Raw genomic sequence first — 26,394 nt, 5'->3', positions numbered from 1 at the left:
TTTGCTGATAATTTTGAGAATGCCTACTCTTATGTGTTTTTCTCAGAACATTAAAATTTTTTATGTAACTAACAAGCTTTATTAATTTTTTTCATTGGTAAGTCTTAAACCATTAAAAATAAAAATTCAGTCTGTTAGCAGTTTGTTGCAGAATTACAGATTTTATTAGTTACTAGTTTCTCACCAGTTTGTATTTGACTATAACTTCAGAAATCAGATTTGAAATACAAGCATTAGAATTTAGTAAGCAAAGAAAAAACATCTGCCATTTTTCTTTTACTGTGTTTGGCATATTCAGAAAGAAAATGACATTAAAACTTTTATAATTGGGAAAGACTCTGGGTTGATTCAGTAATACTATAACATTGCAGGAGCTTTAAAAAATTTTATTGTGAAATTCAACTTATTTTAAAACTGAAAGGAAGTTTGATAAAATGAACTTTTATAGGTTTACTGTTGCCTGTAGTTTCATGTACAAGACCAGAAAATCATGAAGATGTAAGTCTTGTGTAAGAATTGGACAGTCATAACTACCATTTGATTTCTAGAAGAATAGCTGAGGTTCCTATAGAAACAAGTATATCGCCCTGAGTGATATACTGACACAGGGAAAGCACTAGGCAGCTTTAGAACTTGGGTAACAGGAGTCCCAACTGAACTGTTGCCTGCCAGATCTGTATATACTGCAGACAGATGTGAAATCTTGACATGCTTCCTTAAATAGCTTCCACGTAGTTGGCTGGGAGCATGCCGGTCCTGCCAGTCCTCTGCACAGTGCCGTACATCCAGCCTTCATCAATTGCTTGAACATTTACTATAGCATCTCCATCTTTAAACGACACTTCGTCTGCATCTGCAGCCATATAGTCATACATAGCACGGAAGATTTTCTATTTATGGGGATGAAAACAGAAGGGGAAATATACATCAGATTTTAATAACCCAAACACCTAACTGTAAGATCATTTCCACACATTTATGTCACAGGACAATGTGCAGATACCACCAAGAGAGTAAAAATGCATAAGAGAAAATATTTGTAAATCATATACTGATGAGTAATTTACACCTAGAATACATAGAGAACTCCAGTTCAACACCAAAAATATTTTAAAGGCAAAGGATATGAATAAACACCTTCCCACAGAAGATGTGCAATCTGCTGGGGAGAACAGAAAAAGATGCTCAAAATCATTAATCTTCAGCAATGCCAATCCAAACTCCAGTATACCACTTCGCACACCCCAGAGTGGTGATAATGAAGAAGATGAAGGTAGATTTTAGAGAAGCTGGAGAGAAATGGGGAACTACATGAACCACTGGTGGGAGTAGAAAATGTTACAGCCACTTTGGAAAACGGAGTTAAATACAGAGTTACCATGTGACCCAGCAATTTCACCCTAGGTGTGTGTATCCCAGTATGAGTGGAAACATGTCTGTAATCACTCTCACACCCATGCTCACTATAGAATTATCCATAGTAGTTAAAACATGGAAGCAACCCAGATGCCTGCCAAGTGATAAATGAACACACAAAAATGGGGTATATCCATACAAAGGAATATTACTGGGCAATAAAACAAATACTGTCACATGATACCATGTGGCTTAGCTTCAAAGCATTAAGGAGAAGCAGCTGTGAACCAAAGCCCACATACTGTGTGATTTCATTTATGTGAAACAGCCCAGCAAATCTATGGAGACAAGAAATAAATTAGTGGATGCCTAGGACTGGTTGGAGAAGGGGGAGGATGAGGCATGCATGCTGATGTGTACATTTTTTTTTCTTTTTCTTTTCTCTTGTTTTTTTTTTTATTTATTTTTATGTGTATGAGTATATTACCTGCATATAAGTACACCCCTATAGTGCAATGCCCTTGGAGGTCAGAAGAGGGCATCAAAGTTCCCTGGAAGTGGAGTTAAAAATGGTTGTTAGAAGCCATGTGGGTGCTGAGAATCAAACCTGGGTCCTCTGAAAGAGCGGCCAGTGCTCTTAGCTGCTGAGCCATCTCTCCAGCCCCTTTTTTTTCTTTTTAATTTTGATGAAAATATTCTAACATTGTGTGGTGATTTAGAATAAATTTGTTAAGCAATGAATTGTACACTTTGAATTATGAACATACTATTTAAATTTTATATTCATAAGATTGTATTTGTACCTCACAGAAATAAAGAGAATATGCTAATTATATGTGACTAGGGCCTTTTCATCTATTTTGAAGAGGTCAATCTTGTGTTTTAGAAAAGCATTTGAAATACCAATGCAACGCTATATGTGAAAGTTGTTAGAATCAAAATGGATTTGTCAAGCTGTAATTGAAGAAAGCAAGCTAGAAGCTTTTGAAGAAATAGTCTTAGGACAGCAATCATACTATCACAGAAGGCTTACAGATAGCTTGGCACAAAGGCCTCTACAACCCTATACAAAAACAAAAAAATAAAATACTTTAAGGGGCTCAGCAGGTAACAGTGCTTGTCCTGCCAGCCTTGGCTGCCTGAGTTTGATCTCCTGAGCCCACAAAAGGTAGAAAGAACCAACTTCACAAAGTTGTCCTCTGACTTCCACACGTGTCATGGCATACACAACCCCCCCATAACATGTACACACACAATAATAATAATAACAATAATAAAATAATAAATAAAAATAGTAACTCAAGGACACCTGCCAGGCAACTGTCTATTCAAATTCAGGTTGGTGCTACCCTTGTTGTTAATCCTTATAACCAAGGATTCACTTTTTTTAAAAATGTGTATGCATGTATTGCCTGCATGTAGGTAAGTGTATCTGTGTCGTGCAATGCCCGCAGAGGTCAGAAGAGGCTGTCAGATCCCCTGGGACTGGAATTAGGGAGTTATTAGCTGCCATGTGGGTGCTGGGATTCAAACCCTAGTCTGCAAGAACAACCAGTGTTCTTAACTGCTGAGCCATTTCTCCAGCCTCTTGTTTCAAAATATTTTATGTAACCCTTTTTTGGCTTTAAATATTATCTTGGGTTTGGGGGGAGGGGGTGGAAATCTCTGATTACTATTCAAGTTGACACATCATCCATCTCTGACTTTGGGAGTTTGGAAGCATACGACTAGTAACGATTTCTAAAAGCTATCTAGCACGATCGTTTTTAAAAAGTGCAACACTTGGGGGCTGGAGAGACGGCTCAGCAGTTAAGAACACTGGATACTCTTGCTGAGGACCCAGGTTCAATTCCCAGTACCAACATGGTGGCTAACAACCATCTATAACTCCAGTTCCAGGAGAATCTGACACTTTCTTCTGACCTCTGCAGGGATTGCATGACAGGTACACTTACATACATGCAAGCAATACACTCATACACATAAAATAAAAATAAAAAAAAACATTTTAAAAAGTGTAACATTTTGGAGAAATAATAAGTAAAAATAGCCTGAATTTTTCTAGGAGAAGCCAAGTGTTGTTTTGGGGTATAACCTATTTTTTTTTCTTGCATTCTAAAATATATACACATGTATTTATATTCACAAGTAGTCTTTCCCCTTTCCCCGGCATAAACGGAGCAATAGTATGTTATCCTCTTTCTTATCCTTCCCATTTAATATGGCTTTGAAGTTTTCCACAAAATCAGAATCCTGTCCTTCCTTTTGCCTGCTGCCCAGAATTTCACGTCTGAGTAATATAATTATGTAGCCATTTCCGTTCTTTAAAATTCAGTTATTGCCATTTTTAACACTATAATGGACATCCCAGTGTTTGGTTTTTTTGACTAATAATTTCTTTTTTTTTTTTCTTTTTGAGACAGGGTCTCCTTATAGCCCCAGCTGTCCTGGAACTCACTATGTAGACCAGGCTGGCCTTGAACTCACAAAGATCCGCCTGGCTCTGCCTCCCAAGTGCTGGGATTAAAGGCGTGTGCCACCACACCCAGCTGACTAATAATTTCTTAAATAAATTTTTAAAGGTGAAAGAGTTAGGTCCAATGGTAATGTGTAAATTATTTTTAAGTGTTTTAAGAGTTTAATACTAGCCAGGTGTGAGGTGTGGTGGCACACACCTTTAATCCCAGTACTTGGAAGCCAGATGCAAGAGGAGCTCTGTGAAATCAAGGCCAGTCTGGTCTACGTAGCAAATTTCAGTGGGTAGGACCACAGAAAGACCCTGTCTCAAAAAGACCAAAAAAAAAAAAAAAAAAAAAAAAAGAGTTCAATACTGTGGTGCTTAATACTTAAGAAGTGTACTTATCGCCTTCATTTGTATGCTCTGGTTATTATTTACATTTTCTGGAGGGCATCTGAATGTCTTTTGCCATAAACTGCTTATTGATATTCCATCTAGGTCTTTTATATTTTGAGGAGGAATAGCTTATTGTTGAATTTTAAAGTGCTTTATGTTAAGTATTAATTTTGTTGTTTTGTATGCTATAAGTATTCACTCAGTCTAACATGCTTCTTTTTTATTGTAGAAACATTAAAAAAGATTTTTCTGGGTGTGACAGGGTCTCACTATGCAGCTCTGGCTGGTCTGGGACTCACTATGTAGACCAGGTTGTCCTTGAACTCACAGAGATCTGTCTGCCTCTTCCTCCCAAGTGCTGAGATTAAAGGCATGTGCCACCATGCTTGGCTAATTATTCTTTTAATCACTGAGTAATATTTTTCATTAATTTGGGTTTGGGTGTCAATGCTGCTTTTCTTAAATTGACCCACATATGATACGTGGCAAAAGATAATCTAAAACAAAAGCTATGTGTTTTGTTTTTTAAAAAGAACAGAAAGACTAAAATATAGTTATTTTTGCACTGTCAAATAAATAAAAGCTGGGAATGGTGACACACACTTGCAGTCTCATCATTTGGAAAGTGAAGGCAGGAAGAGTTCTGCCTTCTGGAGTTCAAGGTCATCCTCAGCTTCATAGTTCCAAGCCAGCCTGGACTACATAAATACATGAGACCCTGCCTCAAAAAAAAAAAAAAAAAAAAAAAGACAGAAAAATGGCCTTAGTGATTTTGTCAGCTGTTCTTTACTTACTCCGGCAGTGGATGGGTGCGACGGGATAGAAGACAGTGTTGTCTGTTGGGTAGCGACTGAAGATGATCGCTGTTGGGGCAGTTCTGTGGTTTTCACATGTTTGTAAGCTGCAAGAAGGAAGAAAAGGCTTGTAAAAGGAATGGAGCTACACATCTAGCCTGTGCTTAGCATTTGAGCTGTCTTTTTCTTCAAGTCAGTGATTTCCAGGAAGAGAAGATTCTAATAAAATTATGAAAATGAAACATCTAACTTCATAAAACTCTTCACAATTCCTAGTCTTTTCTCAGAAATTTGTTTAAAACTTACAGCGTCTCTTAATAACCAGCCATCATTATCAGTCAGTACCATCCACTTGCTTGGATTTTGTTGTTTGCTTGAGACAAAGTTTCTCTACGTAGCACAGGCTGGCCTCATATTTACCACCCTGCCTGGGTCTCCCAAATGTAGGGATCACAGGTGTGTGAGACTGGGCCCATCTGGGAAGGCTTACTTGTACCTGTGGAGGTTGCAGAGAAGAAGGCGCCTCCATCGCTGTAAGAGGAGAGGTGGTGGTCCACAGAGTGCTCCGATTTCTCCTCACCCCCACTGAGACTCAGAGCACTGACAGATCGGGATGGCTCCCGGCTCCGGCGCTGGGCTTGCGCTGGGAGAGACATAGCAGAGATGAAATGTCTACAGTTAGTAATAGTCTCAGTTGCAGGTTTGTTTATTTTTAATTTTTTTGCTAAGCATAATTTAAAATAATTTTCTATGGCTTACTCCCTCACAGTTCTTCCAGTGTGTAGTTGTTAGAAAGGTAAGTGCTTAAGTAAATGGCCAAAGGTAACAGTTAAGTGGCACAACCAAAACCAAGTGTCTTGAATGACTGCTCCTTCCCACCCATGTCCATTTTACTGGCTCACTTCATAGACAGCAGTCACATTCACACTCCAATTTTGACTTCTCCAGGAAGGCCTTTCTCACTTCCAAATGGATGTAGATACTCTTCCTGTGTCTCACATGATATCGTGAACAGAACATTAAAACTGTACATGTCAGGGTGGAACAGGATTTACTGCTCTCTCTTCATCTGTAGACTGCCGTATAAACCTTTAAGGAACAGCACAGTGTGACATCCCTCCCCCACCCCATCTCTGTCTCTCTCTGTCTCTCTGTCTCTCTCTGTGGCTCCCTCTCCTCTCCTCTCCTCTCCTCTCCTCTCCTCTCCCCTCCTCTCCTCTCCTCTTCTTCCTTCTCTCTTTCCTTGCTTCCTTCCTCTTTTTTATTTGTGGGGGCTGAGACAGAACCCAGGGTGTTGCACATGCAAGGCAAGCATTCTACCTTTGGGTGAACTCCTTAGCTCTGTCTGTGCTTTGAAGGACAACTCCACACCCTCTCCTCTCCTCTCCTCTCCTCTCCTCTCCTTGAACTCACATGTAGACCAGGCTGGCCTCAAGCTGATAGAGATCCACCTGCCTCTGTCTCTCAAGTGCTAGGATTAAAGGCATGTGCTACTACACTCTTTACTTGTTACATGGACAGTCGAGAATGTGCAGCTTCTTTTCTGAACATCCTCCTGATGTTCAAAACATTCCTGAAGGCCCGTGTTCCTTTTGCCTATGTATTTTAAGGCCATGATTTTTCTACTAGAAAGACTAAGTTTTCTCTCCAGGAAAACACAGAAACGATAATGATGGGATCTGAAGGGGGCATGAAGAGGCACTTAACCCAAATCTTCTAGAATGAACTTTTCTGGTTTGGCTTACTAGCCAGTGAGCAACTCAGAAGATTGAAAACCTTGGAGGGAAGAAACTTCAGAGCCTAACAGACATTGACTGGAGCCCAGGAGATGATGAGCCTCTCAAGGTTTGCATACCATTAATCATGTGTAAGCTTCGGGACTGAATATTGTCTTCTGCTGGATCATAGTCAAAAACTGAACCAGGGTTAGTTCTCCAGACTCGCAAACCTGAAAGAAAAGCCAGAGCAGGTGTTTTTGTATCCCTCCAGTAACTTGAAAACCAAAGCAGGAATTATGACAACCACAGGCCAGAGAACAGACAGCAGAAGATACCCCTGAGTCCTCAGCCTTGCAAATGGGCTAGCAGGGACTGACTTTCTCAGATTTGTGTGTTCGTACTTGGCTTTGGTATAATTACATCACTTTTGTCCTCAGTTACCTGTAATAGTCTCATGGTCTTGGTCGTTCCGTTTTTGTTCCATTTCTACCACTTTTCTCTGAATACCTCGATAGTTAATGTCACTGAAGTCCTGTGTGTTCTTCTTTACTCGTTCAGTGATAGGATCTGTCACCACTGGTGTGAAACAGCCTTTGTGTTTCTCAAAGTCTTCATGATATTTCACCTGAAATATAAATTTGCTCTGTGAAAAAATGATAGTGTGACTGTTTCCCTTTGAATATATTCCAATAGGCTGGCCAGTCGATCCTAAAGAATTCCTGGGGCTGGAGAGAGGGTTCAATGATTAAGAACACTTGCTGCTCTTGCAAAAGACGTGGGTTCATTTCATAACACCCACATCAGGCAACTCACAACCAGCTGTAACTCCTGTTTCGGGGGATCCACTGGCCTCTTGTGTCCTCTGCTCACTGCACGCACATGGTGCACATACAGACAGGCAGAGACATACACATAAATAAAGAAAATAATTCCTTACTGTTGAGATGTGCCGTTGGGTTTCTCTCACCCGTCTCATCTCTGGGGTATCCAGCACGTAAGCAGCTTTGCCTTGTATTTGTTTCCGGAAGCTGTCAGAATAAAGGACCTATGGAGGAGAGACCATGAGTGAGTACCAGTCATGCTATTCTTTCCTTCCTTCCTTCCTTCCTTCCTTCCTTCCTTCCTTCCTTCCTTCCTTCCTTCCTTCCTTCCTTCCTTCCTTCTTCCCTCCCTCCCCCCCCTCCCTTCCGACAGTGTCTCCCTATAGCCTCAGTAGCCCCAGGTGGCCTGGAACTCGCTACATAAAACAGACTGGCCTCGTTCTCAGACATCTGCCTACATCTGCCTCCCTAGTGCTGGGATTAAAGGTGTATGCCACCACACCCAGCAATTCTTAAAGACTTTTCAACAGATTCAGATGGAAGAAGCTGGCAAGAGACATCTGAATCAACAGACAGGACAGGACCCATCCAGACACTGAACCAAGTGCGGACCAGGTCAGCCTAAGGACAGATAAGGCTTGCATCAGAAGACAGAAAACTTGTTTTGACTTTGAAAATGAAATGTTCATTTCCAAAGGAGAAGGGTCACAGTGTAATTCTGAAAAAGAGGAGAAGAGTGGCTTCTTGAATTTGCTAGGAAGGTAGTCTTAGCACTAGAGTATTTGATGGTATTTAGCACTAAATCTGACCTTGAAAGGAATTTGAAGGACCTGTCCTTTAAGGAGATAATCATTTTTCTGAGGTAATGTCAAGATTACATAAACCAATATGTTAAAACCAAAATCAAAGTTTTCCAGACACAAAACTCAAAGTATCAAAACCAGCGAAGACATTCATTTCTGGGTATTACCCATTTCGTAAAATACCTTAAAAATAACAGAAGATGGATGGTGTTAAGGAGTCAATTTGTTATAATTGGTTATGAAAAACTACTTCAGAGTAAAGTATGAGAGGAGGAAAACTATTGACAATTATCTTTAGTACAATCATTTGGAATTGAAAAGCACAGTTGTGTTAATTTTAGTGCAAATTTTCAGTTGAAGAGGTGCATGTTTTAATGATGTTAAAACATTATTTTTCAAGATGTTGTAGTATCTGTCTTTAAATTTTAGTGTGTTTTTCAATTGGGTGAGAAAGGCATATTTTTATGATGTTAAAATGTTAATTCCAACTTGTCGCAGCACTGCTCTTTTGAATCCTGGGAAGTACCGAGCTAATGTTTTCTTGGTTGCGCTTAGCTCTCTCCATCTCTGGAGTGACAGGTGTTGGAGTTGCTTTTCTCATATTCTCTTTGTACAATACCTAGAGGAGCCAAGAGAGTATCCAGACATCAGAGAGCAAAAGAAAAAAAAAACAGTTCTGAAAATCATCATTTAGCTGGTGTTATGGCTCAATTTTATCACACACTATGAAACACCTCAGGAAGAGAAAGCCATTAAAATGTTACAGTAGAAAGCAAAAGGTAAGAGAGGAGTGAAATCAGTCTGAGCTAGGAAGATAGGGATGTTGTTTTCAAATGGCCAAGGAAGAATTTTCAAAGATACATGGAGGTCTTAGGAACTGTGAGATGCATTAGTGGTATAGCCATGATGGTCAGAGCTTGTTAAAATTTTAATGATTTATTTTTTTCTCTCAAATACCGAGCTAAAATTTTCTTGATTGCGTTTGACTCTTTCCATCTCAGGAGTAAAGGGTGTGGGTGTTGCTTTCCCCATGTTCTCTTTGTATAGTACCTGTGAGATACAAAGTTGTACCTGAAAGTCACTAGGAGGCAGTATTTGCTATTAAATATAATACAGCTGGGGGGAGGGAGACGTTAGATGTAACCTGTTACTATTAGTGAGAATAGCTCTCAAGAAGAAAGCAAAAATAGTTAATGGCAATGGTAAATCTATGATATTTAGGGAAGATTAAAATGTAACTGGCATTGTATTTGTTTTTAACCTTGGATGGGATCAAGAGCAGGCCAAACTGCAGGGGTTAATTTGTAAAATTAAAAGCACTTTCATTTCTCAAGACAATACCGAGCTAATGTTTTCTTGATTGCGTTTGACTCTCTGCATCTCTGGAGTGACAGGGGTTGGGGTGGCTTTCCCCACATTTTCTTTGTACAAAACCTAAACGAGTCCAACGGATCCAAAAAGCCAAAAGGAGACAAAAATAAAAAAGAATTACAATTACCAAAAGAAGAAATGGAATAGATTAACTTTTGATGAGGTCCTGGGTGCCAAATCATTTAGGCGGTAAGGTTAGATAGCAGTCTATGTTTTCAGAGGAAGTTGATTGTAGTTAAAGTAAGTCATGTGTTTACAGGGTACAGTTCTGCCTTGAAACTTCTGCAGATTTCAGGGGAAAGGAGGTAACCCTATCACCATTTTGTCACGAGCGTATGACTGTCAACCTCCTGACACAGCCTCTAAATGGGAGTTACTGTGTGGGCCTGAATCACTAAGGTTGGAGCTGCCCCAATACAACATGGGCTTAAGAAATGTTTTTGTAGTACATAGATTTATCAGTAAAACTACAGACCATCAGACAAGGCAGTGTTTCTCCTGCTCTTCCTTTCTATCCTTTGTGTTCCTCGTCTTTCAATCACTGAACATGTCATACTTATCAGTCAACAAAAACACTTCTCATAATAAACCCTCAACCTCAATGGCTGTCCTCATCGTCCTTCTAGGAAGCCTGCGAGGTTTGGAAAATGGCACTTAAGAAAGACTCTATTCCAGTAGTTCTCAAAGCAGAGTCCTTGGACTGCTGGTCAGTGACAGCTGAGAATTTAGAAATTCATGTTCTCTGCCCCACACCATAGCTACTGAAGGAGAAACAGGGAGTGGGGGCAAGACCCAGAAACCTGGTTTAACAAGCCTCCTGGTGATTCTGGTGGATTGTAAAAACCTGTAGGAGGTGTAAATGCTGAGCAATAGGAGACTGCTCACTACTAAAAGCTAAAGCCCTCCACGGATTCCAGGTAATCCCCCTGGTAATTCGTAAACAGATTAATACCAGAGAGCACAGGCTTGAAGGAAATGGTTTCTTAAAGGTAACAAAGATCATAATAATAACAAAAAGGACAACAAAATTTAAGATTGTTAGGACAAAAAGCCCTTTTGGTGACACTTGCTTTTTAAATAAATTGTTATTCAACTGCAAAAAACACTACGGGATCTTAGGTTATATCAATTATCCATAAAAGAGAGGATCGGGAGCTATTTTTTCCCAAAATCTCTTTTCCTAAATCTGTCAGGGTGGGACTGGGAATGTAGCTGTGTTCTGACATGCTTAGCACATGTGAGGCCTGGCTTCCATCCTCTGTACTGCAAAAGACTCAAATCTGGCAGGGTAAATCAGAATTCCAAATCATCAAACACCAGTATTCCAGAAGGAGCCCTATTATACACACTATCCTCCCCAAATTACACAAACCCACCCGATGATTCACAAGCACACAAAACAAAGAGACCTTGGGTGTAAAAGACAGTAAGTCTGGGAAGAGATGAGCAAAAGGCTATTTTGTAGGAAAACCTGCTACTTTTTGATGTTAGAACATTAAATTACAGATTAAAGCAATTTTGTTAAGAAGTTAAGGCTAGGAATGGTCCTACAGAAAAGAATGATAACTGTAGTCAAGAAAATTTAACAATTTAAATTATCTTTAAAAAGTAGGATTAATATGCATTATTTTAAATCAGTAGTGTTTTAAAATCATTAAAGAAGTAATTATTTTTCTTGTCAGAGTACCGAGCTAATATTTTCTTGATTGTGTTTGACTCTCTCCATCTCTGGAGTGACGGGTAAAGGGGTTCCCTTGCCCATGTTTTCTTTGTATAACACCTGTACGACAAGAAAGTGGCAGAGAAACAACGTAAGTCATGCTTTGTTTGCTGTGAAGTTTTAAAGGTGAGGTCAACTTCTCTGTTTCAAAAGGGCACAGCAGTCCTGAAGCCAGGAGTTGCCAAGATGCCCTGTGCGACTTTGCTAACTGGGCTGGGGAGGCTGAGGAGAGCTAAGCTGCTGAGGAAGGCTGTTAGATTCAATCACACCACTGTGAGCATGGAATTTCCTAAGCAATTACAGTGCTTTGAGATGGTTAGAACATGGTTTTGTTATCTACAAAAACTAAAATATTTGAAGTAAAAAATAAAATCAAACATAGAGATGAGAGACAATAACCTTTTGCAAAGTAAGATACATTAGAAGCAAAGGAAGGGAAGAGGTTTTAAATGATATTGCTAAAGATCAGTTTGATTCTGAAGTTAAATGGTGTCTTTTCCCACCCTTTCTTTCCAAAATACCGAGCTAAGGTTTTCTTGATTGTGTTTGACCCTCTGCATCTCAGGAGTGATGGGGATTGGCGTTCCTGTCCCCAGGTTCTCCTTGTATAGCACCTAAACAATAAGAAAGCATGCAGAACGAAAAGAGCAGTCAATCACCGCCCCACCCCCCTTTGGGGGCAGTTGCTGAGGAAGGGGAAAGGGAAGAGAATGAGTTAGAAATAGGGAAATAACCAAAAGCTTGTAAGTTGAACCTCTATGATCCTAAAGACATCCTTAAAGACAAAGGAATGCAGGAAGGAGCGGCAGAAACTAGGAAACAGGAAAAGAAAGTGTTATTTTTGTTTGAGCTAATTTCTACAGTACCAAGCAACGAAAAAGACCATGGAGTGGAGAATTTAGTCATCTTCAGCTTGTTAGGAGGAGATAAAAATAGACATAGACAAGAGACTGATGCAAAAGGAAGTCGTTTTTACAAAACACAGAAGGATATTTGGGTTTTTTAAGTATTATATATGGGAAGGTTCATAGGCACAAATCCTCTCTCTTGACTTTCAAAGAAGTTAGAGTATTCAACATTTAGTTTGGGTGAACATATTGGGAGCAATTACTTTGAAGGCAATGAGGGAACAAGGACAAGATACTAAAAAAAACAAAGTTGAGAATGACTGTGTAAGCACCAGTCAGGTTAGAATGATAAGCCAATCATCAGATCCTCACAGAATAACATTTTTAAAGCTTTATAGTCACATCAAATTTGCCAAAGCAAGGTAAATATGGATGCTTACACACTGAGAATGTTATTTTTTTAAGCTGTATTACTGAATACTTTAAAAAATTAGGTCAAAGGATCATATTAACCAAGGAGAGGAAATGGATTCGTAGGAAATGGCAGCATTAAGTTGGGTATAAAACAGGTAAATTTTTTTAAAACAGGGATAAGTTAATTAGACTTTAAAAAATCTAGCCATTAATCTTTTTAAAGCATTTTAAAAATACTTAAAGGTTTTTTTTTTGTTTGTTTTTGTTTTTTAAATTTTAAATACCGAACTAAAGTTTTCTTGATTGTGTTTGACTCGCTCCATCTCTGGAGTGATGGGGATTGGAATCCCTTTTCCGAGGTTCTCTTTGTACAACACCTGCGTGACATAAGAAAGCATCGGAGGAAAAACACAAGCAGTCAAAACAGCCCCTGGATGATCTTGCAGGGAACTAAGCATAAGACTACAGGACACCCAGGCAGACAGAGAATTACCACACCCACTGCTCTGTGCAGGGGCAGACCCAGTGACACACAGTACCAGTTTGTTTGCTCATCTCTCTACACTAACCCAGAGAGAGAGAGAGCTGTTTCCTGTGTCAAGAATTCAGGGAGAAATACAAATAATTATATAAGAGCACTCAGATGCTCAGTGTGCAATAGAAATAGTTATTTTTTTAAAAATATTTATTTTTTGATCAGATCAGCTTTTCCTACATAAAACGTTTGTCTAATAGCATAACATGTTTAAGATTATAGACTAAAGCTATGCCCTTTGACAATATTGTTCTTTGAGAAGGTTATAGAGATGGTCAAGTTTAAAAGTCAACTTTTAATATATATGGTCTTTCCCACAGCATCTAAAAGGCCTGGGCACTACCAGACAATTTTGTCTAATGCAACCTGTGTAACATTAACACAAATCATTACTTAAGCAAGAAAAAGTTGCTTAGGACCATTAAATCATTAGATGCAAATAGATATATACAATAACATACTGTAATATAGAAACAATTAAAATATAATTTTAAAAACGGATGCCTTTCAATAAAAAAGGAATAATGAACACACATGGAATTTTAAAAGACATATCAACATACAAGGAAAACTTTTAAAAATTGAAAAGTTGTTAGTAAATAGTAATTAAGAACAAAACAAAAACTGGGATCAAAGAAAGTTACTGATTTCATTGTTAGAAAATACTTAAACTGAAAATTAAACACATTTCACATTAACCTTCCTTCCTGAAAGTAGATATGACTAAATTTTCCTCATGATATTTGAATCTCCATTTCAAGTATAAATTCCTTATATATAAACAGCACCGATTATTTAGGTATTACAAAGTTTTTCAGGAAGAGTAATTAACAATAAAGGAAAAAGCAATAAATATAAGTGCATTATCTGCTTTGATTTATGTTTAAAAGAAAATGTGGGCACAGTAGCATGTGCCAGTGATCCTAGAGCTAGGGAGCCTGAGGAGGGCTGAGTTTGAAGTCACTCTGGGCTATGTAGTAAGATCCTGTCTTAAGAAAGAAACACCAGCGGGCCTGGGTTTCTAGTCATAAAATGAGTTGTTTAGGTCAACTGTCAAAATAAGGCTTCAGTTCTCCCAGTGCTAAGGGGTTCTCTTTGCTGTTTATCCGGGTGAGGTGTACAGCAAGGTCACCATCGTTTCTAAGGATGAGCAGTTGTTCTCACACTCAGCCTTGGATTCAGAGTGTTTTCTTGCTGCACTAACCCGGAAACATCAGATACAAAGATTTCAAGTAAATAGGAGCCTCTATATTTGGGTTGTTTTGGGAAATCAGTTAACTTCAAAAGTGCCGGCACTAACAGAAAGATGGAAAGGAAAGGAACAAATTCCAAGTTTTAGGGGAGTATTACAGAAAGTCTAGAGTATTAGAATTAAGGAGTAAGGAAAATATCCAGAACAGAAGGATTTCATTGGTGAGAATTTTTTTAAAGGATCTGTTAAATTATTATAAAGGGAAAAATAGTGAGAATTTAATTTTTTAATTGAAATTATTGTTTTTAATATGGAGTTAAAGGAACTTCTTTGAAAATACCGAGCTAAAGTTTTCTTGATTGCGTTTGACTCGCTCCATCTCTGGAGTGACAGGTAGGGGGGTCCCCTTGCTCAAGTTCTCTTTGTACAATATCTGTGTGCACAAAACCAACAATCATATCAGCCTGGATTCATCTTTTAGGTAGACTTGACCTTAAAAAAAATCTCTACTTGTTCTTGCAAAGAGGTAAAGAAGAACCAATTTTAAGAAACAAAGCAACTGTGGACCACCTATGTACATTTAGTTACACATAATATATTTGATCTGTCAGCCGGGTGTGGTGGTGCACACCTTTAATCCCAGCACTGGGGAGGCAGAGGCAGGCAGATCTTTGTGAGTCAGACCAGCCTGGTTTACATAGTGAGTTCCAGGCCAGGTGAGACTACAGGGAGACCCTGTCTCAAAAAGACATTTTTTTTTTTCAATATACCTTTTTTCAAATATACTGGATTAGACTTCATTTAAGGTAACTGAAATTATCATCTATAATGAGTTATGGGCAATGCTGAATTAGAAAACAAAAAGGAGAGGACTTAGGGAGACTAAATATTAATAAACATTAAAAGATAAATATTAACTTAGCTTTCAATGATCTTGACTATATTCCAAAGGAAAGCTCACTCATATAGCATACAAAAAACTGACACAAGTAAATTTGTATTTCTAAGTTTCCATGAATTGCTGTGTTGTTTTTAAATGAAGATATTTAAGAAAAACAGCCTTTTGGGGAAAGCTACAAACACAAAGAAACATCAACTAACCACAATAAATACAAATACAGTTCTGATTAGTGTCATTCTTTCAGAGGATGTTAGATTTTACTTTTGACTGTGTCACCCCAGTTAGAATTGGAGGAAGGAAACTGAGTATTATAAGTTTTTAAGGAAGGTGATAAATAGCTATGTTTTAATGAAAACGGTTAAAATTCACACCAATATTAAGAATTAAATTAGATTTGAGTTGAAAAATGAACTAATATTTGGTATCATTCCTTTCAGTATATGAATTTAGTAATTTTATATTTGTATGCATTAAAGACAATATTTTTAGGTTATTTTAATAAGAATTAAGGGTTGGGTTTTTTTTCTCTAAGAAATACCGAGCTAAAGTTCTCTTGATTGCGTTTGACTCTCTCCATCTCTGGAGTGATAGCTGTAGGGGTTCCTTTCCCCAAATTCTCTTTGTACAAAACCTGTGAGATACAAGAAAGTACCCAAAAGACATTCAAAACAAGCACAAAGATGGAGGGAGGAAGGGAGTTGGGTGTGGGAAGGAGGGGGTTTTAAAAGTGGGTAAGTAATATTTAGTCAGGGTAACACTTCTGTATGTCATAATTTTACAGATGAACTCTACAACACCATATCTTAGAACAGAAAAGTACAGTAGGAAACTGAGTTGTAGGATGTGAGTATCTTGGAGAATCTTAGTTAATGCTATTTACAGCATTTCAGATCTGAGTGCTCACGCGTGTCAGTTGCTAAATATGTTAAGGCCACGGGAAGAGTGGATCATTCTGAACGTCAGATGGTTTTGATAAGATAACACACAAAGCAACACACAGAGAATGTCGTTAAGATGTTATTTTTAAAAACAGAATGAAAGGTTATTCTGGTAGTTTTTATGGGAAATAATTTATTTGCTATATTTGTAAATACCGAGCTAAAGTTCTCTTGATTGCGTTTGACTCTCTCAATCTCTGGAGTGACAGTAGTTGGAATGCCTGTTCCCAAGTTTTCTTTGTACATAACCTGCAGAAAATAATTAGAATACCCAAAAGGCAAGATAACCATAAATCCTTTAAATGACAACTACATGTGGGTTTTTTGGTAAGCACTTATAAAAACAAGCCAGCTTTCTTGAGTTCATCAAGGATGAAGGGAAACACATTTTGTAAATAGTTGTTCTCTCTTTAAAGTAGAAATGTTACACCTTGAAAACTGGACACAAAAGTTTGCATTTTCCACAGCCAATATTTAGTACATTCCTAAAATGCATTAAATAGTGATAACAACTTTAATGAGAAAAAGTTTGGCCTAGCATGTGGAAAGCCCTGGGTTCGACTGCCAGCACCCCCAACCATTTTATTGCACCTAGTATTAAAACTTTGACTATACTTGATCCATGTATTTATACTCAACACAGGAGTTGTTTGCTTTATAGTTTTCTAGTCATGTCTTTACACCTTCAGAGTCATTGAAAATTTTGTTACATATTTCCCAATGGAAATTTTTGCCTTTTATCTTTTATCTTTATATAGTGTCTTTTGCTATGTAGCCCTGACTGGTCTTGAACTCCTAGTAGTCCTCCTGTTTCGGCTTCCCAGCTTTGTTGGGATTACAAGCATGCAGCACCATGTCCAACTTTAATGATAATTCTTGGGTATTTCTAGTCTTATAAGTACATGTGATATGAGGAGGCCTAATCAATTTACTTTCAGGAAGAGCATCTTTCTCTGAAATTTTTAGTAATGATTGCTGGATCAAGTAAGTTAGTGTTTGCTTGTTGATCTTTTTTATCACATGTCTATTTTTTCAGTATTGGGAATTGAATTCAGGGGCTGTGCATGATAGGCAAGCACTCTACCACAGAACTATGTCCTCACTTCCCTAAATCATGACCTAAATCCCTGTTTTTGGGAGTAGTATCAAAGGACTATAAATTTTAACAAAAAGAGAAAGGGACTTCCACTTTCTAAACCTCTTGACTCCATCCCTCCTAATATTAAGAACTTTCAACCTATAGAAAAGACTGAATTTGTTTAAAATAATGGATTCTATGGTACACTAGTACATAGGGTGTGGCATAACACCAATCCTGTAGACTTTTGTCATTGACTCAGCAACAAACATTTTCATTTTGCTAAGAAACTTGGGAATCTTTTAAACTCTATCATTTTGGTAACAAAGTTCTGTTTGTTTATCTAGCAAGGTAGTAAAACTGTGTAACAGAACAAAACAAAATTAGAGAAAAGCAAGAAGTTGCAATCCAAAGCAACACAGAACCCCCCACCCCCCACCCCCCGCCTAGGTTTTTCAGACTGGTGGACAGAAGAATTTAAATGAAGTTTGTACCACACAGAGGCTACAGTATATAGAGAGTGCCAGGGGAACAAGCTCCCTGATGGAGCTCTCTTCTGCAACCTGAGGAGGCCTGGAGAGGATTCACAGCATCCTCAAGGCATGGGAGGCCCTTGGCAGAAGGAAGAAGGGATGGGTGGAACTAGGGGACCAGTTGAGAGATAGCCAGCCACACAAATGCATGCAGAGTACAAGGCATTACCGAGCTAATGTGCTTCTGGGTCTCCTTTACACGCTTCACTTCAGGAAGGTCAGAGATTGGAGTTCCTTGTCCGATTGCTTCTTTATACTTTACCTATTTGCAAATGGGAAGACAAAGGAATTAGTACATGCTGAATAGTTATTTTTCCTACCACATATGTATGCTTGATTGGTAGTTCTACATTTGGGTTAGGTTGCTGGGGCTTGAACCCCAAGACTTCGGCATATCTAGTACACACTCTACCACTGAGTCACATTCCAAGATCAGCTCTCCTATTGTTTTGATTTAATTCATTTGTCTCACCATGTAGTCCTGGCTGGCCTGAAATTTGCTACATAGCCCCGGCTGGCCTCAAACTTGTGGCAATCCTCCTGCCTCTGCTTCCGAACTACTGTGATTACAGTGTGTGCCACCACAACTGGCTCTTCCTTAGAGTCTTTAAAATCACAATTTAAGTACCACAAGCTCTATCCTTAGATTCAGTGAAGTCATATTCTGATACTGGATCAGAAAAGAACAATCTGGAGGAGAGGACATTTGACATCCTTTGTCTCTTTGGGTACAAGGGTATTTAGGCTAGAAACCCTTGTCTTTACTGCATACAGAGGTCCTTCCTTATCCATTCTGGACACATCCTCAGAACCCATTCCTTTCCCCATGGGTGCCTAAGTGATGGGTGCCAACAAAGCCTATGTATACTACTATGCCTATTTGTTTTGAGATAGGGGCTCACCATATCCTCTGGCTGACCTAGAACTCCTTATGTAGACCAGGCTGTCCTGGTCTAAACACTTACCATGCACTGCGACCTTCAGTTTTGCAGTTTGAGGTGTGACAGCAAAACTAATATGGATTTCTTTTCCTCTCTTAAAACTTCACAGAAATGTCATTTTAGTATGGATCTTAGCAATCTCAGAATATGTTTTTTTTCTTGCTATGCAGAGAGCTTTCATCTTTCACAAAGAGGAAGCACAATGTAGCCTCTCTTTGGCTCATCAGAACAGCCAGCATCACTCTCCTTACACTCTGGACCCATTATTAAGTAAATTTAAGGGTTACTTGAACACAAACAATGCAATACTGAAATCTGATAATGCTGACAGCTAGTGAGGACAGGCAGTATGTACTCAGGAGCATGCTGAAGGAATTGATGATTCATGTTCCTGGTGGGATGAAGTGAGAAGCCATGAAATTCTATCATGATATCAAAGAAGGAATTGCATCTAGATTTTTCCATTTAACACTTTTTTGAACTAAGATTGCCTCAGGGGTCACTAAAGCCAGGAAACACAAAACTAGCAAGTGGCTTACTACCCACCAGTGTTTTATACCCAACAGTTCGTTTGATTAGGGCAGATATAGACACCTATGTGTCTCTGAGAAGGTTCATTCTTTGACCCTGACATGTCCTATTTTCTCAAAAGCTTCTGCTTTCCATGTCTATGCTCTTCTTCCATAGAACCTCCGCAGAAGTGCAGAGTGTGAACTGACCGTAACCACTGGTGATGGTGGTTTTAGGGGGTCTCTGGTGACAGAGGTTTTGAGTCTAACTGGAAGTCACTGATTTATCAAAGGGAGGCAGAAAATACAGCGAGCAAGTCTGCTGTGTCTTTACCGAGCTGATGTGGTCCTGCGTTTGCTTCACTCTCAGCATCTCAGGGGTCTTTCCAATTGCTGTTCCCGGGGAGACATCCTCTTTATATAAAACCTGAGCATTCAGAATCAGGAGAGTGTTACACAGATGGAGGGAAACCCCACAATTCCTGGAGAAAGGCTAGGACACACAGCTTCTGTAAAAACATAGACACTGTACAGTGTACCTAGGCAAGAAAGGAAGTGACGACTTCCCATCTATATCAGTGTCCCAAACCACATACCCAACACTAGTCACTTGTCAGACCTTGAGATTTCTCTTAAGAATATCATAGCATATTAATATGGGATGAGGGAAAACCAGAAAGCATTTATTAACAGCAGAACTCATTAAAGAAACGCAAAGTCAGTCAGTTATTTTGGGGAGGGATAATAAATCACATTGTCAAAAGAAATCTGCTATTTTGCAACAAGACAACACACGCTACTGTCTGAGATTTAGAAATTTAAAGAAAAAGAAAAGTTATTTTGTTAGATTTAAGTTATTCTTTCAAATGTTCTCAAAAGTAACAATTTTGGAACACAGTAAGGGAAATTTTTAATGAGTATCCACTAGTATTAACTGGGAAAGTTAGATGCTAATTGCCTGTGTCAGTGTGAGGCTAATGATTTTGGGACAAATTATGGAAAAATTTAACAAGTACCTACCGATATTATCTGGGGGAGTTAGATGTTAATTGCCTGTGGCCAGTGTGAGGCTAATGTACTTTATAAAGAAGTAGAATGGAATTATTAGGTTAGCATTAAATGGAAAGTAAATAGTAAATATACCGAGCTGAAATTCTTTTGATTTTCTTTAACACGCAGTATTTCTGGCGTGTCTTGAACAACTGTAATTTTTCCTTTACTGTTTTTAAGGTCACACTGGTATTGGAGCTATGAAGAAAGAGTAAATATCTTGTTAAGATTTCAACATTGTCTTACATGTTTTATAAGAACTCTATATTGTGGAAGGGAAGTTAAAATTGTACATTAGGAAAAGCCCATGCCACAACAGTCACAATCTGATAGGCAAAAGTAAACTCTTTAATAAGAATTTTACAGAGAAACTAACTTTAGTGGTGGGCCTTGCTAGAGGTTTGCTGGGAATTGAACCTGGAGTCTCACACCTGTGACAGTGTGTCCTCAACCACCAAGCTACACATGCCCCAGCCACAGAAACTCAATTTTAAGAACCTAAAATGTGTAAAATTTTTAAAAAGTATTTCTTGCTTAGCTTTAACTTTGAGAAGGACATGTCATCAGTAAATGGTAATGATTTGTGTTCAGTGACAGGAAGCCACCTATGGAGCAGCAGGTGGGACTAACCTGGTTTGGGATTAAAACACATGGCGAGCCCAGAGAAGACTCAAGTGCACCTTCCCCAAGGGTAAGGATAGAGTGGGAGGGGCTACTCAACAGTCCTGTTGCAGGTGAGATGCCCAAGTAGGGTATGTGTTCCCAAAGCCACCTTCCTTAGCCTTCCTGATCCCATAAGTGAGCTGGACTTCAGAGGCAACAGAAACTTACAAGGCTGAAATTCTTTTGGTTCTCTCGGACTCTCTGCATCTCTGGAGTGTCCAAAACAGTCTCATAATATGACATAGATTTCTCTGCATCTTCCTTGTACTTTTTCTGGGAAAGGATTTCGAGAAATAAAGAAGGTGAACACCACAGGAATGCTGGCCAGTGAACCTAAAATAGTCAGTCCTTCCAGCTCAGCAGAGGGAAGGTTCCTCGTGCTTCCTGACTGTGCAGGTATGTCAGGGAATTGAAAGCAGAGCACTCTCATCAGCAAGGGGGAAATGAGGCCAGGCATTAATAACATTGCTATTGGACAAAGCTGGCAGAGGGTGGTCTTTGCTGGCTGGTCCATAGGTAGAAGGTCACTGCCAAGGAGCCTGAGAAGAAGATGGAGCCTCCAATGGCACTACTTCTTGCTGTGCCAGGAGCCAGACAGGTGGAGAGAAACAGGGACATCAGAAAGTCAGCCTCTCCAGTGGCAGGGAGAAATCACTGAGTGTCAAGTCAGTGTGTTCAGGGCTCCTGGCTGCAGGACTAAGCAGACCTAGAAGGTGCTTCTAGCGCCTTCTCTGACACCAGCCTGGTAAGTGGGGGCTCTGCTAAAGTTCCTGAACCTACTTCAACTTTGCTAGTTTCAAAATTCCATTATAGGGGGTTATAAGCATAACTGGGTCGGACATAACTTGCTGCTTTTTGGAACTCACTGATAGATCCTTTTTTATTTTTTATTGTTGCTATTGTTTCTTTTTTGTTTTTGTATTTACTTAATTTGGTTTTGAGACAGGGTCTTGCTGTATAATTTCAGGCTGGCCTCCTGGCCTGCCTCTCAGAGTGCTGAGATTACAAGTGTGTGCCACACCACTCAGCTTTCCTGCTTCTTGTCACTTGGTTTGCAGGAAGCTGGACATTATCTAGCATGGGATGCCTCAGGGTCTAGGTTGTGTGAGTTGATGGTTCAATCTCAGTCTTGTCACACACTGGGGATCCAAATGTGGGCTGTCTACTTTGTGACTTCCATATTTGCACACATGTTTTATAGTCACATTATAACAGATGCTAAACATTCACTCAATTGTTGAATCATGCTAAAGTCTATCAATACTTTAAAATTCCCTTGATACAACCTTTTGAGTTTATTTCCTTCAGTGCTTAGACTAGAACCCAGGCTACCACCAAGATATCTATACCCAAGCCCTTCTACAACCTATTTTAAGTCTGATTCAGAAAACTCAACTTTGACTCAAACCTGCATCATAAATAAAAGTCTTCTATTGTTGAGGGAAAACTGTGATATGAAAAAAAAATTCCTTAGGGATTATGGGAGACCTTTGTCCTAAAGAACATCCTTACCTGGCTTGAAAGGTTCTTGACTTGCTGGGCATGAATGATCTCTGGGGTATCAACAACAGAAGTGAAATTGGCTTTTTCCATTTCAGCTGATTGCTTATACTTAATCTGTGAAAAGACACCCAACATTGGGGTAAATGTTTACCTACGCATAACATTTGTTAGCTTGGTTGAATTAAGAAGTGATCAATATTTCTTTTCGTCTGGAACTGAATAGACATTTTCTTCCTACTGTGTTTATAGCTTTACATTAAGGAGTGAGAGTCAGAAAGAAGGTCTTCTATTAAAACACTGGGCTGTTAGATGTAGGACTAGTATGGCAAGGGAACAATCAGTTAGATAGATAATAAAGCATAGGCTGTTTACATAAGAGCAGGAAGAATAAGAGCAAAAGACTACCAATGAACACTAGACAACACTATACGACAAAAAAGATGATGTCGTGGCTTGAATGAGCAACAGCCTCCATAGGCTCAGGTCCCCAATTGGTGGTGCTGTCTGTGGTGGTTATGGAATCTGCAGGAAGTGCATCATTGCTGGAGAAAGTATATCACTGGGGGTGATCTTTGAGAGTTAATAGTTCCACCCCACTTCCAGTTTGTTCTCTATGCTTCATGTTTGCAGTTGAAGATATGATCTTTCAGCTTCCTGCTCTGGCCACCTGCTGCCATACCTGCCCTGCCATTAAGAACTGTGGCAGTACTAGAGTCCCTGCAAAAAGACCCTGAGAGGCCAGGATGCTGAGAGACCTTTGCATGAAGTTGTGAAAGTAAAGACTGGGTTGCAGTAGAGACCCCGAGATGTTGGAGATGCCAGAGCTGGGAGACATCTGCCGAGGAAAGCTGTATACCGGAAGTAGAGCCAGCTCCAGAAAGAGGTATGTTGCAGGCAGCAAAGCTGAAGAGGCTGAACCATCTAAACCTTTTGAAACTAAAGTCCCAGATCAGACATGGGCTACAAAATTGGCATTGTCCCTGCTGGGTTTTAGTCTTGCTTTGGTCCAATATTTCCTTACTTTTTTCCCTGATTGCGCTCTTTTGGAATGGGAATTTATATTTGTTCCCATTGTATATTGGAATTATATAATTTGCTTTTAATTTTGGTGTTGCTGTTTTAAATGTTACAGGAGTTACAGTTAAGAGATCGCCTTGAGTGTGAAAAGAGACTTTGGACTTTTGAACAGTGTTGAGACTGACAAAGACTATGGGAACTTTAAAAGTTTGACTGGATGCATTTTGCATCATGAGATGGCCATGAGCCAAGGGGCCAAACAAAGTGATTTGAATGAGAAGTGTCTTCCATAGACTTGGGTATTTGAACACTTGTTTTCCAGTTGGCGGCTCCATTGGGGGAAGTTATGGAATCTTTAGGAGATACAGGCTTAATGAAGAAAAGCCTGGGGGTGGGCTTTGGGTGTTTATAGCTTTGCCCCACTTCCAGCTCACTCTCTCTACTTCCTGTGTATGCAGGGAAATGTAATCAGCTAGCCTCCCTCTCTGGCCATCTGCTGTCATGCCTTCCTTGCCGTTATGGACTCCCCCTCTGGAACTGCAAGCCAAAATAAACTTTCTTCCATAAATTGCTTTTGGGTGTGGTGTTTTATCCCAGCAACAAAATGTAACTTTTACAGATGTGATTTAAATTTAGGCTTTTAAGCAGGAAAAGAAAGAACTCCAAAATATTCTAAGCAAGGTATTCTTAGTGGCAAAAAAGGAACAGATTGACTAAGAAACCTGGATGTCAGAGTCTACCCCAGTTCCATGCAACACTTTGGTTCCCCAATTTCTGCCCTTTGCTCTGTATGTCTCTAGTAGTTAGACTCAGAAAGGCACACAGAAGCAGTCTGGCCAAAGGTCCCTGGTCCTTTCATAGAACAGATTTCAGCAGATGTTTGTGGATGCTACTGTGAACATTCAAAGTCACTATCAAATGAGTAAGATGACAGGGAGATATTATGTCCTTATAATCACAACTACCTTTTTTGAAAGATGGACTCAGATAGAGGCACTGACCTGACTGGCAATGTCAGTAGCATTCTTGGCCCGCATAAAATCTGGAGTTTCATTGGCCATGGCATTCAGGCCTCTGCCTTTGACTTCCAGTTCCAGGTCTCGTTTGTATTCTTTCTGTACAAGAATTATTTTTAAAAGAAAAAAAGTTCACCTAACTTCTCTTGGTAGGTGGTAACAGTCACAAATATGAATCCATATAGCACGCCACTTCAGTGGTCACAGGAAATGGACTTGCTAGTGTTAACCAATGTTCCATGCACTAGGATGACGTGCTTGTTGACATACATATCCTATTCTATGATGTCATATGAATTAATGTGTAAATCTGTTTGAACACCTTTATCATTCATTTATTAGAAAGTCAAAAATAGAACACAAATTTTAAATCTGGTTTGGTAAATGGCTAGGATTGAATTTAGGTGCACACGACCCCAATGTAGTGTGATGTTTTCATTTAAATGAGTATTCCAAATATATCAAGACTGATCAAGTAATATTCAAAAAATAATTGGTATGACAACTGCTACAGATATGTATCTACTCATCAGAATTTGACATGTATTTTATTTAGTGGCTAATAATTAATTATTCTGGATATGAAATTTGAAATTCAAAATTTCTCTTTCTTGGTATAACTCGGGTAGAAAGAAGGCACCACATTATGTGCGTGCAGTTAGCTGCGGCCTTACCTCATTGAGGATTTGAGTGGCGTTCTTTGCTCTCAGCATGTCAGGAGTATCTTCCATTTCAGTGAGACCCCTCCCACGGATGCTTTCTTCTAGATCTTTCCTGTACTCTTTCTATGTCACAAAATAAAAGCAACAAAACTGACAAGAAAGCTTGGATTATTCTCTTAGGTGAATAGCCAAAAGCACAAACCAAAATTAATTATCAATTAACAAATAACTCTTCTAGTTTTTAATAGTTCTGTCATTGAGTAAGTAAAGATGTGAATAAAGGCAGGGTATATGCTTCATCAGTTAATATTAAATACAAGACAAGAAATTAATAGGATGCTAAAGTAGGCATGTTATATTAGACATTCCACTTAAAAATTAGAAGACTTAAAAGGGGTAGTAGATTAGAAGGCAGTATCAAACACGTGAACTCCACCTGAAAGCCTGCAGTTAGGTGGTGGTGGTAACCCAGGCAGGAACACACCGATGAGTGTCATTAGTGTGATTATTGGATCAATAGGGAGGAAAAGACCAAGTGGCCACTACCTCGCTTGCTATTTTGGTTGCATGTCTGACATGTAATAAAGCTGGTGTGACCTCCAGGCCCGTCAGGTTTCTGCCTTTAATGGACTCTTCATATTCTTTCCTATATTCTTTCTAATATGAGTAGGAAGGAAACATAAGAAAGAATCTATTAAAATTTATATTTCAATCCTAGAAAGAAAAAATTACATTTTTTTCTCAGTGTTTGTTCTCTTAATCACAGTTCTGATAATGGCCACACATTTGAAATGGTCTGGTTGTTCTGGAAACATTTTGTTGGCAGCAAATGGCTCCAAAGAAACTCAGAAGTTCTTTGATGCCCCCCACCAAAGTCTGTCTGAAGTTGTGATGGGAGCTGGCCCCAACCAGGGTGGAAGAATGGAAGACCATCAACTCAGAATCTATTATCTCTCCTGAAAATGTCCTATTTAAAAATTAATTATTATTGTTGTCGCTGTTTGTGATGTGTGTGTGTGTGTGTGTGTGTGTGTGTGTGTGTGTGTGTGCACACTCATATCGTGGTATACATGTGAAGGTCAGAAGACAACTTGAGCGAGTTGGTTCTCTCCTTCTACCATGTGGGTCCTGGGGCTTGAACTCCGGTCATCAGACTT

At 39.2% G+C, this 26,394-nt stretch overlaps 1 protein-coding gene across 1 annotated transcript in view; it reads right to left on the bottom strand.

Annotated features, from left to right (window-relative positions):
• Nucleotides 1-140: 140 nt before the first annotated feature.
• The window catches only part of Neb (nebulin), a gene marked incomplete at its 5' end in the record, with an annotated part of 124,214 nt that continues 97,960 nt past the window's right edge, over nucleotides 141-26,394 (bottom strand). The window contains 23 exon segments of the mRNA XM_008825145.2: nucleotides 141-890; nucleotides 5,005-5,111; nucleotides 5,501-5,647; nucleotides 6,860-6,952; nucleotides 7,164-7,347; nucleotides 7,660-7,767; nucleotides 8,873-8,965; nucleotides 9,304-9,396; nucleotides 9,688-9,780; nucleotides 11,405-11,497; nucleotides 11,959-12,051; nucleotides 12,984-13,076; nucleotides 14,767-14,859; nucleotides 15,866-15,958; nucleotides 16,422-16,514; nucleotides 18,046-18,138; nucleotides 19,661-19,753; nucleotides 20,470-20,574; nucleotides 21,208-21,312; nucleotides 22,552-22,656; nucleotides 24,561-24,674; nucleotides 25,250-25,360; nucleotides 25,784-25,894. Of these exon segments, the coding sequence (XP_008823367.1) occupies nucleotides 717-890; nucleotides 5,005-5,111; nucleotides 5,501-5,647; nucleotides 6,860-6,952; nucleotides 7,164-7,347; nucleotides 7,660-7,767; nucleotides 8,873-8,965; nucleotides 9,304-9,396; nucleotides 9,688-9,780; nucleotides 11,405-11,497; nucleotides 11,959-12,051; nucleotides 12,984-13,076; nucleotides 14,767-14,859; nucleotides 15,866-15,958; nucleotides 16,422-16,514; nucleotides 18,046-18,138; nucleotides 19,661-19,753; nucleotides 20,470-20,574; nucleotides 21,208-21,312; nucleotides 22,552-22,656; nucleotides 24,561-24,674; nucleotides 25,250-25,360; nucleotides 25,784-25,894 (2,487 nt within the window).

The sequence above is a fragment of the Nannospalax galili genome, unplaced genomic scaffold, assembly GCF_000622305.1.
Source record: "Nannospalax galili isolate Female #2095 unplaced genomic scaffold, S.galili_v1.0 scaffold87, whole genome shotgun sequence".
Lineage (NCBI taxonomy): Eukaryota > Metazoa > Chordata > Mammalia > Rodentia > Spalacidae > Nannospalax > Nannospalax galili.
Note: the sequence above shows the minus strand (reverse complement) of the source record. Positions and strands in the feature narration are given on the sequence as shown.